This window comes from Taurulus bubalis (genome assembly GCF_910589615.1).
Source record: "Taurulus bubalis genome assembly, chromosome: 13".
In the NCBI taxonomy this organism is placed as follows: domain Eukaryota; kingdom Metazoa; phylum Chordata; class Actinopteri; order Perciformes; family Cottidae; genus Taurulus; species Taurulus bubalis.
This window is the reverse complement of record NC_136601.1, coordinates 14,737,977-14,753,523: the sequence shown is the minus strand read 5'-3', so window position 1 is coordinate 14,753,523 and position 15,547 is coordinate 14,737,977. Positions and strand designations below refer to the sequence as shown.

General features: G+C 41.7%; 1 protein-coding gene across 1 annotated transcript in view; it reads right to left on the bottom strand.

Annotated features, from left to right (window-relative positions):
- The window catches only part of spock1 (SPARC (osteonectin), cwcv and kazal like domains proteoglycan 1), a gene marked incomplete at its 5' end in the record, with an annotated part of 94,363 nt that extends 79,846 nt beyond the window's left edge, over positions 1 to 14,517 (bottom strand). Inside the window, one exon of the mRNA XM_079228586.1 lies at positions 14,386 to 14,517. Coding sequence (XP_079084712.1) covers positions 14,386 to 14,517 — 132 coding nt within the window. The remainder of the gene's footprint in view (positions 1 to 14,385) is intronic.
- Between the last annotated feature and the right edge of the window lie 1,030 nt (positions 14,518 to 15,547).

Below are 15,547 nucleotides of genomic sequence, written 5' to 3'. Positions count from 1 at the left end.
ACACACACACATACACACACACACACACACACACACACACACACACACACACACACACACACACACACACACCAATGTTTCACGAGGACTGTGATCAAATGAGTGTGCCCTGGCAGAAGATGCTGCCAAAATTAAATCGGACCACAACCTGCTGTCCTAGTATTTCCTCTACCTCTGTTGGAAACATGGGGTGTCCGGTAAAAGTATATTCCAAACACACAAGCACACACTTATATTGTACAAAATGTTTGCCTATACTTTGACCTTCGCTGCAAAAGTATGAAACTAGGCCAGCTATCAAATCTGAGTCAGGAATATTGCAGTGTTGCCCATTCCTGCTCCCTTGCTGCGTGTCCTTGTTAAACTGGGACAGGGGAGGAAGTGTAAGAAAAGTGAATAAGACACACACACACACACACACACACACACACACACACAAACACCCACGCACCCACAGTCATACCGACTTTTGAACTTTTGTTGTTTAATTTGTCGGAATATAAGTAAAATACAACCTGATCATGTACAATATGTCTGTCTGGCGTTGTGGTAGTGCTAATAAAAATCATAATTAAAAAAGTGCTTTCACTGGAAGTGAACACCAAAAACTCTCACCCACTCTCACTCTAAACCGGGCAGCAAAAGTTAGAGTGGGATGGTATTTTCTGTTTTCATCTAAGTGGCAAAGCTCTGCCCATGAAATGTTTCCGCATAACATAAAAGTAAAAACACATGCAAATAAGGGGTCATGAACATTTAATTTGTGTGTGTGTGTGTGTGTGTGTGTGTGTGTGTGTGTGTGTGTGTGTGTGTGTGTGTGTGTGTGTGTGTGTGTGTGTGTGCACCAGGGTGGATTATTATCACAGCAAATGCAATTTGTTTGCAGTGTTGTTGATTACTTCAAATTAAATCAGCTGAAGATCATTAAACAGACCACTTAGAGTTTATGAAATGTCAGCTTCATTATATTGTGTATTAGGTTTATTAATACAACTACTTGACATTGCGTTGTCTTTCCCGTTCTGTATTACAACCTTTTAGGGTGAATCTACACATCCAGCAGATTCAGATCAACATTGGCATTCATTTCCACGTTGCGAATATCTAATATTTCTTCTCCTTCAGCTCACTTAGTTTGAGTAGTCGTCTCTTTGGCAAGTAAATAATCAGCTATGTTCTCCAGCTAATCGTTCATTTTGCCTTCTCTGTCTAACCAACATGTGCTGGTTACATCATATCTGTGTTAGTAAGATAGACTATCTGCCTGTGACTATACAATATCAGTCGCTCTACTGTACCTCAAATAAAAGGTTCTGGCTAAATGAATCCCATAATGGCAACCATTAAAATGGTGATAATCAAAGTGAAGCTTTCTTTGTCTGCTTGTATTCAGGAATGCGCCAGATGTCTGATAAAAGAAGCTCCAAGTATTGACCAGTGCACCTTATTAACCAACTCAAAATCCATGAGGAAGTCACTGGGAATGTGCCAATCACGAGTGTATTCAAGTTTAGAGTACACACACACACACACACACACACACACACACACACACACACACACACACACACACACACACACACACACACACACACACACACACACAAACAAACAAAAGGCAGACAGGGGAGGGGAGCTGTAAAGAGAGAGACCTTATGCCATGTGCGCTGCTGCATGTGTGGCTCATTCAAATGTGATTGAAGCTGCAGCTCAGAGGATGACTCGGTTGAGTTTAATTAAAGCTGTCAAACAATTCACAATTCTTGTGTCATCCTCCAACATGCATATGCATAAATTAATTCATTTCCCCACCCACACCCATCTCCCATCAATTGAAGCCTGACATATGCATAATCAATCTCCCTTTATTCCTTCAGAAAACATGACTAGCCTTTGGCTTCACTATTCTTCCCATGTCTTTCCCCCGCCCACTGCTCAATCACTGGGACCGCCGTTGTCAACACACACAACGTGCCTGTATCATCGCAACTGTACATGAATGGGAGATGGAGAGAGGGAGGAGAGGGAGGAGAGGGAAGAGCAGGAGGAGAGGGGTGAGGTACAGACGATGAGGGAGGTGAGTCCCTTGCTCTGGTTGTTAGTGCGTGGGAGGGTCTCCAGTCATCAGACATCAAGACTTGCATGGACACTGAGCACCAGACCTAGAACAGGATCGGTTCTACTCCTCAGTCAGTCACCTATGTCTACGCACTGAGTGATCAACAATACTGAGTTGACTGTCAACAAGTTGATTGTTATACAGGTCTTAGTTTGTCACTCTTCTGTAGCTGGACCCCCTCTGTGCCAACACAGTGGTCTTACTAACATGAGCTGGGGTTTTTGCCTCATGGTGACCAAGCAGTGCTTTCAGTTTGACATCTTTCTGCTGAAGCATTACACATAGATATCATTTAAATATGTGCTGTTGATTTTATTTTTGTTTTGGTTGCCAGCACATGGAGATTGAGTTGGCAAGAGTTTTCTGGGATTTTAATTGAACAAAACAAAAACCTATATGCCAAGAACCGAATCAAGTATTTTACCCTTCAGAAAGGATTGGTAATGAAAGACAAGCCTTCAGGTACAGCCGGCCATGTCTGCACTGTGTGTGTGTGTGTGTGTGTGTGTGTGTGTGTGTGTGTGTGTGTGTGTGTGTGTGTGTGTGTACACAAGTGCTGTTTGGTCTCATAACACTACCGTGTATAATTTTAAGTCAACTCATTGAAACAACGTGTTGATATTCACATCATAGCACAGTATCCCATGATGATGCGTGAGAAACTCAAGCCCATGACAGACAGGAAGTATCTTGTTTGTGTAATTGTCAAGAGTTGTTGATTCAAGTTGTCATATTTCCTAGACCAGTCACTTTGAATGTTTTAATGACCCTATCATTTTGGTGCATTAAGATGAACTGCTGGTCTGAACCATCGCCCTCTCAGCCTACAGAGGACTGATAGAGAGCATCCTCACTGCAGGCATCACTGTCTGGTATGGGAACACCACACAGGCAGAGAGGAAGGCTCTGCAAAGAGTCATAAAGACTGCAGAGAGGATTACAGGGTCAAAACGTCCCTCCATGGACTCTATGTATGTGCAGCGCTGTCGGAAAAGAGCAGAGGGAATCATCAGAGACTCACTCCACCCAGCTCACTCTCTGCTCAGACACAAACACTGACGTACAACCTGAGACACAGCAGAGCGGACAGCATCATCACCCATAGAACACGTTTCTACAACAGCTTCTTCCCTGCCACAGTCAGACTGATGGCAAAACAAAACTGTGAATAGGAACAGCACTCAGGACTAACCTATTTATTTATTTATCACTGTAATAAAAAAATGCATCTAATAACCTCCTTGTATATACGACCACCTTTGCACATATACCGCCGTATGTACAGTGTTTTCATATTTCGTACAGTGTTTTCATATTTCGTATAGTGTTCTCATATTTTATATTTTTTCTCTTTCCTGTATAGTGTGTTTTTTCTTATTTTTATTCTCTCCAAAACTGTTGACTCGGAGAGCCCTGCGCAAAGAATTCCAATGAATGTGGACTGACGGTCTAGGCACAAATGGCCTCTATAAAAACCTTGAACCTTGGAAAATGTTTGTTTTGTTTTGCATCAAGAAACCTGTGTGTTGTAGATGTGTTGTAGATATAATGGTTTTCATTGGGAAAATAGTGGGTGAAATTCATAATAACGTAACATCCCAGTTTGATTCAAAGCAGGAACAAGCTTTGTTAAATAGTGCTTCATGTACAAATGCATGTAGAAGTATCTTATCTGATCATATGTAATGCTACCTTGTCCATTTATTTAACTACTTTCATCAATTCTGGTGTACATGTAAAATTAATGAATGTCACTGTGATACTTCACACTCAACTTAGTTCCATTTTCCTCCAGCCAGGTATGCAGTCATCTATAACTCTTCAAACTATCTACACTACAAATACTATTATACAATAAAAATAACCACATTACTTTTAAATTAGAGTTTCCCCTCAGAACCTATATTATGTGTGTTAACATTTAAAAAGTTTAAATAGGATACCAGGGATAAAAACACCATCTGGCTTAAATCTGGTTACATGTGTCTCCATGGATTTGAAAGTCAGTCTGAAACAGGACGTCCAGCCAGCTGTTACTTTGACAACGCTGTGGCATCTGACTGGAGAGCGGTTGCGTATAGTGCCAGAGAAAATGGGTGCGAAGTTGGCAGTGACGGGCTAACACTAACTTCAATAGCAGAACCACCACCCCGACCAGCAGCAGTGCATCTATCTGAGGGGTTAAAGTGGAGCACTGGGTCCCGTGACTAGAGGCTGCTTTTATCCACTTTTCATTTCTGACACATAGATGAAATAACTCACTCATCCCACACTGACAGCAGAAGCACACCAACAAAGAAACCAACAACAAACTGGGTTCTCCTCTTTAAAGAGTGGACAGCAACAACATAGTGGTGACATAATTACCCGATTAAAGCTGTACATATGAATTTTTACCGCCACCTTTCGAGGACATGTATTACAAAAGAGGATATTTTATGTAATTCTATTAAATTTTTGTGGCACACTAAAATATGTGAACCACTATTCAAGAGATCACGATGGAATTTGGTTTCGACATCCATGCACCCCTCATTGCAACAGCCATAATTAAATAAAGGATGTTGTATTAATATGATATACATTTTAGACCAGTACACCTTGATAAACCAGAATAAACGGCTCTTTGGGGGAAGCAGCCGACAGCTCAGTTCCACTTAGTCTTTGGAAAAACTAACACTGTCTCACTACATTACCCAGAGGCCTATTGGTTTAACTGTCCACACGCATACATGCAGAATCCACACATTTACATGCAGCATTCATTCAACCCCTCAGGGTTCAACTATTCATTACCATTACCTACAAGTCCCAAGAGTTTGTGTTTCATAAACAAGAGTGCACCACCAGGGAGTTGTAGTGTCAGAAAACTACAAAATGATGCACTAAGGAATATGGAAGAGCACTATAAGCCACAGGAGGAGGAGCAGATTTTTGTGTCAATCTCTCCCTGCCTCCCTCTCTCCCGCTCTCCTCCTCTCTCTCAGGAGTCCCACATGAGCTGCAGCAGCAGACACCTCCTGAATTATTGAAGCCGACAAGACATCTCTCAAACTCACACACACAAACAGTAACTGTATCCCTGCCCTCAGGGGAAAAATTAGATAATGACCAATTCAATCTGACATGGTTTTAGAGACCATAAACATCAGAGTGAGAGGAAGAGAGGGAGGGAGGGGAGAGATGCTGACACTGATCGAAAGGAGGGCTGGGGAGGTGTGAAAAAGAGAAACAGACTGCCCATGATTTATTTCACACAGTGACACTCAGAAGGCTACTTTCAAATACAACCTGTGCAAGACTTGTCAGTAAAGTATGCTGCATTATATAATTGATTAGGCCACCTCAGAAACACAATATATCGCCCAACTATCTATTCCAAAGAACAACATGTAATTTGACTGTTGTAATTATCATCTGCATCAGCTATTATGACGGGAAAAGCAATGATTGCGTCCATCCTCTTAGATACATCTACTGTAATTACAGAAAACAAGGGGAGGTAAACTCAGGTTTAATCAATTAAAGCATGAAATTATAAAAGATGATTATTATGACTGAAAAAGGAAATCAACAACACTGATGTTTGTCTCATGTGCCCACTGCTATGATGTTGATATTTTAGTGTTTTATTTAATTGGATAGGTTGCCATGCCATTTGGCATTCATGGTCTCCAGAGAATGAATTGTTATTACTTTCATCTCCTTTCATAACGCGTCATTACCAGGTCAAAATTAGAATTTGTCCAATTCTTTGGTTTATGACCTGCAAAACTAATAACTTTTCTATTAGCCTCAGCTGTACTTTGTTTTTAGTGCCAATTAGAAAATGTTTGCAGGCCAACATGCTAAGATAGTGAACATATACCTGCTCAACTTCGGCATGTAGCATGGTCATTGTGAGCATGTTAATGTGCTGACGTAAGCGTTTAGCTAAAAGCACAAAAAAGAGAAACCAAATGACAGAAAGACATGATGTGATCGAGATACACAAAGAAAATAAATGATCTTGCTCAACCCACCATTCGCTTCTGAGACAATTCATGTAAAATAATTGTGTCCAAAAAAGACCCCTTTTGAGCTCAGATTTTTTTTATATAAAACATCCTAATTATAGAGCGTATTCATTGCTGAGTAACAATATACCTCTCGATTTCTGTTGACAGGTATAATTGACATGAAAATGAAATCTAAAATGACTGCATTCCATTTAAGGTGAGCTAGTTCCAGGGTGTTGGTATAGGGTTGATGGAACTGAGCCCTCGTTAACGAGATTAGTTTCACCTGCGTGGTTCCTACTAGACTAGTTAAAGCGGCAGGTCTATCCTATTTGTCAGAGTAACAAGCGGGTGAATACGGCTGCTATGGCTTATCTCCACTCATTTCAACTTATAAAACAGATGACAAAATATCAAATCATGCACTGGCATATGGAGAGATGTAGAGGGAGCAAAAACCTGAGGAAGAAACATCTGATCATACAAAAACCAGCGAGCGCACAGTGGGGGGGACAGCTTCATTAATGGCAAAGGCAACCGAAACACAAAGAGGCAAAACTATTCTGACATATAGAGTAGAGTGACATGATGATCAAAACAACCTATTATGCATGAAACTATGATACACACGTTTCCATACACACACACACACGTTCATCAAAACCGGCTGCTAACGATGTGAGTAAAAACCCACTGTACTAAAGACATATGTTGACAGAAAGATTTCTGCCTGTTATTAGTATTATGTAAATTTAGAAACAACCGCAGACATCCATGAAAATGAAATATGGTGAAAATGAAGTGAAGACAGCTTGAAGCCATATGGATCACAATCTATGCAGGGTAATGCATATTACACTGGAAATTATATTGAGAGTGAATCTGTTTTAGTGTTGAAAAGATTACTTGAATAATTAGACAGACAATTAACAGAAAATTTGTCGAGAATATTTTGGGGTATTTTTCCTCTATTGTATTGTTCACATCAGACAAAACAAAAAAGTGTTTGTCACCTTTGCCTCTTTTACCATTAGTGACTTATTGTATAGTTATTCAATAAATGTTAAAAAAGTCAACATATTATTTGATGATCATTAGTTCCAGCCCCATTGGTGTCATAATGATGGTGTGCATTGATGTTAGATCAACACATGAAGAAAACATATTGTAGGTAGGGGTGAGCGATGTGGATGGGGTTAGCCTGCTAACATCCGATAATTAGCATTAAAAACAACAGCCCGGAGGCTGAATGTTTAGTATTGCAGGTATTTGGTCATAGACCAAAGTTTTGAACAAAAACTTATTTTCACCTGACAAAAGGCACTATATAAAGAATGATCCCTTAACTTTTCATAGAGCACATAACTTTCGAGATGGATTGAGATGAAATGAAAAATGTCCTTTTAACCCTTTTAGATCACATCCCCGGCCATATTGTGCACCTTTTTCACAACATATGCAACAACAAAAAAGTGAATCATGTACAAACTATTTTCTTTCAATCATAGTTCCTATTTGAAAGGGAAGAGGAAAATAAATGTGATTTGGGGTGAGCTGTCCCTTTAAAAGGGAAAGCTACCTCAGTATAAATAGCATAGTAAAATCTCTTTCATAAAAAAATCATAAATTCTCATTTAATATATCATTATATCACCTACCTCTAAATGTAGGGTGCTGATAATGCTGGTAGCTAAATATGAATATTGGTTTGGTATGTGCAGTATAGGTGATCCATTGCAATCCCTCATTTAGGAATAGAAATGGAATTTTCTACACTTTAGTGTCATAGTAACAGTGGCATATGTTTAAAAAAGATCTACTTTCTAATATAATATGGCTCAAAGTAAGGCATTCAAATACAAAAGTAGTATAGAGCATGTAGGTTTTCCCCCACAATAGTCTGAGGGTGGTTTCTCTGTCTAAATCTTTTAACATTAGCCGCAAATCAGACACCATCTCTTCATCTCGCTGCCATGACAAAGCTGACTGAAGCACACACACACACACACACACACAATGTTTTATTGATGATGGATTTCACATTTCTCCCGTCCTTCCATACTCTGTCTGTCCATCTGTTCTGCCCGCAGTGTTGATAGGCTTCACATGAAAGCTCCTCCTCTTCCCCTGTTCTCCTACCATCTCGCTTTTTTCCCCCATTTCCTCTTTCTTATCGTCAGCCAATACTACACTGGCAACCCTTTAGCTTCCTTACTTTGTCTGTCTCTCTATGTTCTATCCTCCAACACACACACACACACACACACACACACACACACACACACACACACACACACACACACACACACACACACACACACAGTCAAAACCTATTTATCCTGGTCATAGGGGACAGTGACCTCTATCTAGCCTGTGACCGAATTGTCCTCCAAATGTTAGTGTGCGTGTGTGTGTGTTCCTGCATATGTGTGTCTGTGTCTCTGTGTGTGTGTGTGTGTGTGTGTGTGTGTGTGTGTGTGTGTGTGTGTCCGTCTTCCTGCCTCTTCACACACTTATTGATTATATCAAGGCTCCAATCAGGGTTACCAGGCCCTGTAAATGTACTGATCGATGTCTCCAAGAGCCTCAGGGTGGATGGGCAGCTGTGCCTGTGTGTTGTGTTGTGCGGTGAGCACTCATACACATGCAGAGACAGCAGCTGGAGAGAGATGTGAACATTTTCCACGAGTCATTTTAAAGGGGTACTACATGACAAGGAAGACTCTCCTTCAACACAGAGATTAGATCATCATTTTTTCACTTGAAATCCATAGCTCACAGTCAGAAGTATGCATGCAGAAGGAAAGCATGGCAGAGGAAAAGGGATGAAGGGAGAAGGTGTATTTTGAAGGACACTGTTTCATCAGGAGTTAGTGGAGTATAAAACGAGAGAGAGAAGAGCCAGGAAAGAAGGGAGGTGATAAACAGTCTGAAGAGAAGGTAGAGAGGCAGCTTAAGAGGCGAAAGAGAAATGTAGGACAGAGCAAAGGAGAGATAAGAAAGAATGGCAGGTGTTCACCCAAGACTTCGTTTAATTGACAGAAATACTGTTTGTCTGTAGGGGAGTATTCACTCAGGGGTCTGTGTGTGTGTGTGTGTGTGTGTGTGTGTGTGTGTGTGTGTGTGTGTGTGTGTGTGTGTGTGTGTGTGTGTGTGTGTGTGGGAGAGAGAGAGCGAGAGAGAGAAGGTGAAGGTGACTCCAGGGTTCGTCTCATTTAAGCTGCTTCTCTAAACCGCACCCCGCCCCTCCCCCCCAAGCTGCGTAATCAGGACACACACATTCACACCAGGGTGCAAACATAGACATAGCAGAAGAGGACCAGTTCATTTGGATGCAGTGGGAAGCTCCCAGGTGTGAATGTGTTTACCGTGTGTCAGAGTGAGGCTGAAAAAAGAACGTGCAAGCGCAGCAAAACCCTCTCCTCCATAAATGGAAGAGGGAAAAACATGTAATACAAGCTACCACACCGACCAGCTTTGCAATGAAAATAATTGTGCGTACACACAAGCACACAAATGCACACACATTTGACACACTATTTTGTAAAAGACAGACAGCGGGGGTCGGTGACTGGCAGCCTCAGAGAGACTGTCGTCTTGGAAAAGTAAATACTGAAGATAAAAGATGACAGAATTTAATTGTCACCATGAGACTGAGCTGAGACAGGCCGCTGGCTGTGACACACATAGTCGCAATGCAACCACGCAAACACACACACATGGTGGTTTGTAGCTGTCTGAGATTTTTCAGCCGAACACCAGGTCCACCAGCAAATGAACAGAGAGTCTGGGGACAGCATGCACTTACACAAATATATGAGGGAAATATGCAGCACACGTCCGGTGTCCCACGCAAATAAGATTTAGTGCATTTCTGCAAACCTGACGGCATGCGAGCAGGGCGGAAGACAGGATTTCAGTAGGACACGAGAGAAAGGGACAGGAAGGAGGACGGAGATGAGAAATGACTCTTTCAGGAGAAAGAAACAGGAAGAAGAGTGCAAACAACTTTTCCACCTCCTGAAGATAAAAGTGTGTCTGCCTGGATGGCAATGACAGCCATTCTGTCACTGTTTGCAGAGAGAGATTCTGATAAGAGACAACAGGAGAGAAGATTAGACAGCGGAAGACATCCCGAGACGCCCAACAAGGGCTGGGCGTTTGACCAAATTAAGGTTAAAATCTGTAAAATGAGTAAACATTCTATCAATCTGGCCAGGCATTCAAAGCCAACTTTCTGTGCTTTTAGTAAAACAGGCACATTTTGGACCGTGCCAAAAAAAGGACTGAGTTCTGATCAGATTCATGAAATCAGATGGTCCTGATGATCAGTTCTATACATTCTCAACGTAGATCAACTTCTGCTCTTGTTATACACAGTCTTTCAGACACCAATGCTTGCTGAACCTTTTCTTCAATACAAACTACCCAATAATCTCCTTGCACTACATACATCCACAAATAATTGGCTGTTTCAGGCCAGAATAGCAGAACTGACTTGAACCGGCCAGCTCAGCAAAACACAGACCATAATATGTGCAGTTTTATCCGATAGACTTCACTAATATGTCAAAAGCAATTCCACCGGGGACTTTTTTTCCCCCAACCTTTTAACAAATGCGGCAATAGTTTGGTTCCAAATAATCAGTAATTCCTCTTTGCAATGCAGCGACCACAGAAGGTTTTAACACAAAAGGTGAGCAAGGTCAAGTAATTAGGTATATCATTAATAAATAGCGAATTACTGTGATATCAACTCCAAATGTGTCTGTAAGGACACGTCAGGAAAAGCATTAGATTCACTCAACTAACAAATATACTGACTGTAAGAGAGCACACATGCGTAACCATCCCCATAAAGAGACGGTGTGGAAACTAGTTACATGTTTCATGCACCACAGTCTCAATCCTGAATGCTAGTGTTACCAGATAATGGGTAATGAGCTATTTTGTTTTACTGCTGCTGCTTCTACCACTGAATACCCCCCATATATGCTTTTGTCCTGACCAGAATACTCTGATATAGCCAACAGCACGAGGCAGCTGCAGGCTTACAACAAAGTTGTCCCTTATTGAAACAGAAACACAGTCAAACTCAGTGCTGCATACAAATTTGTGTACAGTATATTCAATGCAGCTATACTTTATTTGCATACACGATCATGCAAATTAAAGTGGTGATTGTAACTTGAGGAAAAAGAAAATACCATTTGCTAAAATTACAACAAGTGATTTGGCAAAAGAGCAACAAACCTGGTCAAGCAAATTGAAAGATTAAGAAAATATTGAATTGGTCAAAAACATTTAGATCATCTAACAAGCTGAAGAAGCTCACTGAAGCACACTAGAAACAAAGGCATCGCACTAGAACAATAAAATTACACTTTTCCACTAGACAACTCAACTAATCAGAATTCTGGCTCAGCCAGCAAGCCTGTCCACAGACTTTAGTCTGAAGCCAATGCTTTGTGTCATTTATTCCACGAATGTGTCCTTTTGTTTCAACAAACCAGCTGAAATGCATGCATGCATCAAGTATACAAACTAATAACACATACATTGGCTTTGTTTTGATTGAAGAAAATATTTTTTGGAACAGACAAAATGTGATAATGAATGACATATTTGATTTCTATTTGTCCTTTGTAGATTGGAGTGGACTAAAATAAGCCATCTGTCTGCATTACAGTCCTGTTGTTAGGAATGTGCCGAGCAAAAGAAAATAAATCAAATCCTATTTTCCTCATGTTGTCAAGATACTTTGACTGTTTAACTATGGACGCTCCAGGCAATATGTGGGAGGGAGCAAGTAGCTCATCGCGGATGCAGAGTGAAACATGGCAGGCAGGGGGGAACACTGGAGAGGAGGAGTCACAGCTGAGGGCAGATGGAGAGGGAGGGGGAGATAGAGACGGCCATGGTTGAGGAAGCACAGGGTCATTCACCGCTCCAGAGACAGAGGATGAAAATTTGTGAAAGAGAGAAGCATGAAAGAAAAATGTGGAGTTCATGCAGGGGGTGAGACTGACTGACTGATGACTAGTGTGTGCATATACTGCTTCAGGATGTAAAGGGTCATAAAGGATTAAAATCTGGCTTCCAATTATGACATCAAATTAACAGTTTTTATAATCCAGCTTGAATTTCTGAAAAAAAGATATATTCTTTTCCATGTATATATGTATATATTCGTACCAAAGTTCCCCAAAATCGTAATGTTCAAGAAAGCAAGGTAAATATGCTAGCTCACCTCTGTATTTTGTCATTTCAAGCTAAATAATTAAGATAGTTGTAAGAATGCTTGTTTTGTAGTTTGGAATTGACTGATACAGAACCACATTTTCCTACTTTTCCTCCTGTCCGCAGCCCTCCACTGACAGTTTCCTGTTCATAAGTTTCACTTGCACAGGAGACCAGACAGAGGAATAGAAAGTAGGCAGCAGTGTACACACACACACACACACACACACACACACACACACACACACACACACACACACACACACACACTGCAGGTAGTAGAGCCCTGCAGTGTGTACAGACATGACTAATACTGGCGCTGATCCAGTACAGTATGGGGAAGGTCAGCTAATAAGGCCAAAGTTAGCCCACTGTCGACTGGAATTTCTTGAGGACACCGTCATGTTCGGAGTAATCAAAAGGAAAAGCCTGTGTTTACACTGCTGTCACCATCAGCCTGATGACGACAGGTTAGACTGGAGAGTATGCTGGTTCGGTATTGGTGTCATTCTCCAGGTGAGGCCGAATTCGGAGAAGAACACAAGCTTGCCCTAAGAAAATACCAATACCCAAAGAAACTGAAGTCATGAGTAATTATGTTCATGGCACGATGCCTTCAGTGTAAATACATCTAACCCTTCCAATTTCCCCTTAAGTAGCTGTAAGGATGTTTAAATCACACCGTCTGGCAGCATCACATATATTCTCTTCCAGTTCTTCATTGAAGCTGTATAATGTTTACACCGAGTGAAATATTTAAACCCAAAATTACAGGTTTTTATGACTGTACCATTCCATAAAATAGAAATCTTCTGGATGTCTTGTGTTTAATTGTTTTGCACACTTCCCCCCCAAAAAATCCCCCCTTATATATGGGGTATCTTTGAAAACATGGGGGTTTAAACAATGTGGCTGCGCAGCAACTGGCTGAATGTGTGCTCTATTTCTTTTTTTCACAATAATTAGACCTACACGTTGGTGTCGCTGCAGAGTCATGCCTCGACTTCAAATTGACTTTCAAATAGAGTACGTGAAGCACCTACTCTATTCACTAAGTTCTTCTTCAGTCAAAGGTTACTCAGAAAATTTCATAGATGTTTACACAAAAGTGAGACACAAATGCATCAATATGTGCCTGTGTTGACTTGACAGAACATTGATTCAGCTGGAAAATAGTCAACTGCAGAGCAAACATGGCAACTTCTGAGATTTCATCCAATTCATGCCTGATATCCCTGAATAAACAAGTCTTGATGATTCACCATCTGAACTACACAGAGACACACACGGGTGCCCTAACTCCTGTGTAGACGACAGACTTTTGCATGTACTGTATGTTCTTTTTCTGAGAAATCCTACAGGAGAGGCAGAACCAGACACACATCATTACTGCAGAGGCTGTTGTGTCTATTATGAAATTCCACTGGACTCATAGCTGGAAATAAGTCACAGACTCTCTTTTTCTGATTCTGACTGAAAGAGATGATACATTATCAGTTATACAAGCTGTAAGACTACTTGAAAGTGGAATGAAAATATAACATTTCATAATGTCAACACTGTCAAGTAAAGACCGTCAATTCAGTTCAGGAAATAATTCAGTCAGTCAAATCATGAGCTCTGCTTTCTGTTTTGTATATGTTCAATCATATGCAGAGGTCTGATGTTCTCAGTCTATGAGGCTGCTTCTCCCTCAACCAGAATCTGAACCTGCTGAGTTACTACAATGTCGATTATGCCTGCTGGCAGGTGCTCAGGTACTCATGGGGTGTATCAGGGGCATATAGCTATCTCTCTCTCTCTCTCTCTCTCTCTCTCTCTCTCTCTCTCTCTCTCTCTCTCTCTCTCTCCCCCCCCCCCCCCCCCCCCCCTTACACACACATACTCAGACGCACACACACACACACACACACACACACACACACACACACACACACACACACACACACACACACACACCACAAACACAAGGTCGCTAATGATGGTACCCCTTTTGGCTGGATGTTGTTTCTCTCAGTTCAAACTCACATCTCTGAATCTGTTCCAGGACCTGTCCTTGTACTGAGCCACGGTGCTCACCCATTTGTCGTTACTGTTACCGGAGACCGTCGTTTCTCTGCTCAGCAAAAGAGCCACGACAGGTAGCAGAAAGAAGAGCATCTTCTGAAAACAAAGAAAAAAAGAGAGAGAAAGAGAGGGAGAGAGAGAGAGAGAGAGAGGGGGACATGAGACGGATGCCATTCAGAGAGAGAAAACAGACACGGAGGAAGAGGATGCAGTAAAGTGTTACAAGAGCAGAATGAAGTGAGACAGGGCACTTTACCGAACACAGAACTCTCATAGTGTGACGCATATTGGTTAGAATGTCACAATGGAACGTACAAAGCGGCTGGAAAGCGCCACTGTTGCGGCGTGGCCGTGGAGTGCTCATTTGATCAAATTGCTGATCCTTCTCCTAATCGGATTATAAACATTGGAGAGTTGTCACCGCGGCAGATGGGGCAACGCGACATAACTAAAGCTTGCAAGCTTCCCCCTCCGCCAATTTAAAAAGCAATTAGCCGCGTCAACACTATTGCCGCCTCCCAGGAGCTTTGTCTGGGCTCTCATCTGCTTTCTCCCCCATCCGGCAGCAGCAGCACCATGAAAGTCGACAACTACTCACTTTCATTTCCAGTTTTATATTTCTTTGATACAACATTTAATTAAAAAAAAAAAAATTAAACTAAAAACACCCATCAACAGCCAGCACCGCACCTACCTGGAATAGTTCGTTGTTGCCCAATGTGTCGATTCCCGGGGGAAAATAAGTCCACGGCCCCGGGCACTCCGGTGGTACCCGACTGCTTGGATTGACGGTAAAAAGGGAGCTGCGAGGACGACCGTACCGGGAGCTTTCTCCTCCTCCTCAGTCACTAGACACCGCCTCTCTCTCTCTCTCTCTCTCTCTCTCTCGCTCTCGCTCTCTCTCTCTCTCTCTCCCCAATACGCACTCACCGTGTCATTGATTTTCAGCAGGGGGATTTTTTGTGTTCATAACAGAGCGCGAGCAGGATTTAGGAGCCGTGTCGCAGCGCTGTTCCGGGATGTACAAACACACATTTCATTTTAGTCACGCGCCTCTGTTGTGGAATTCAAGCTCGTGTCCACTATAGTAAACACAATTAAGATACACAAACCGTAAAATCGG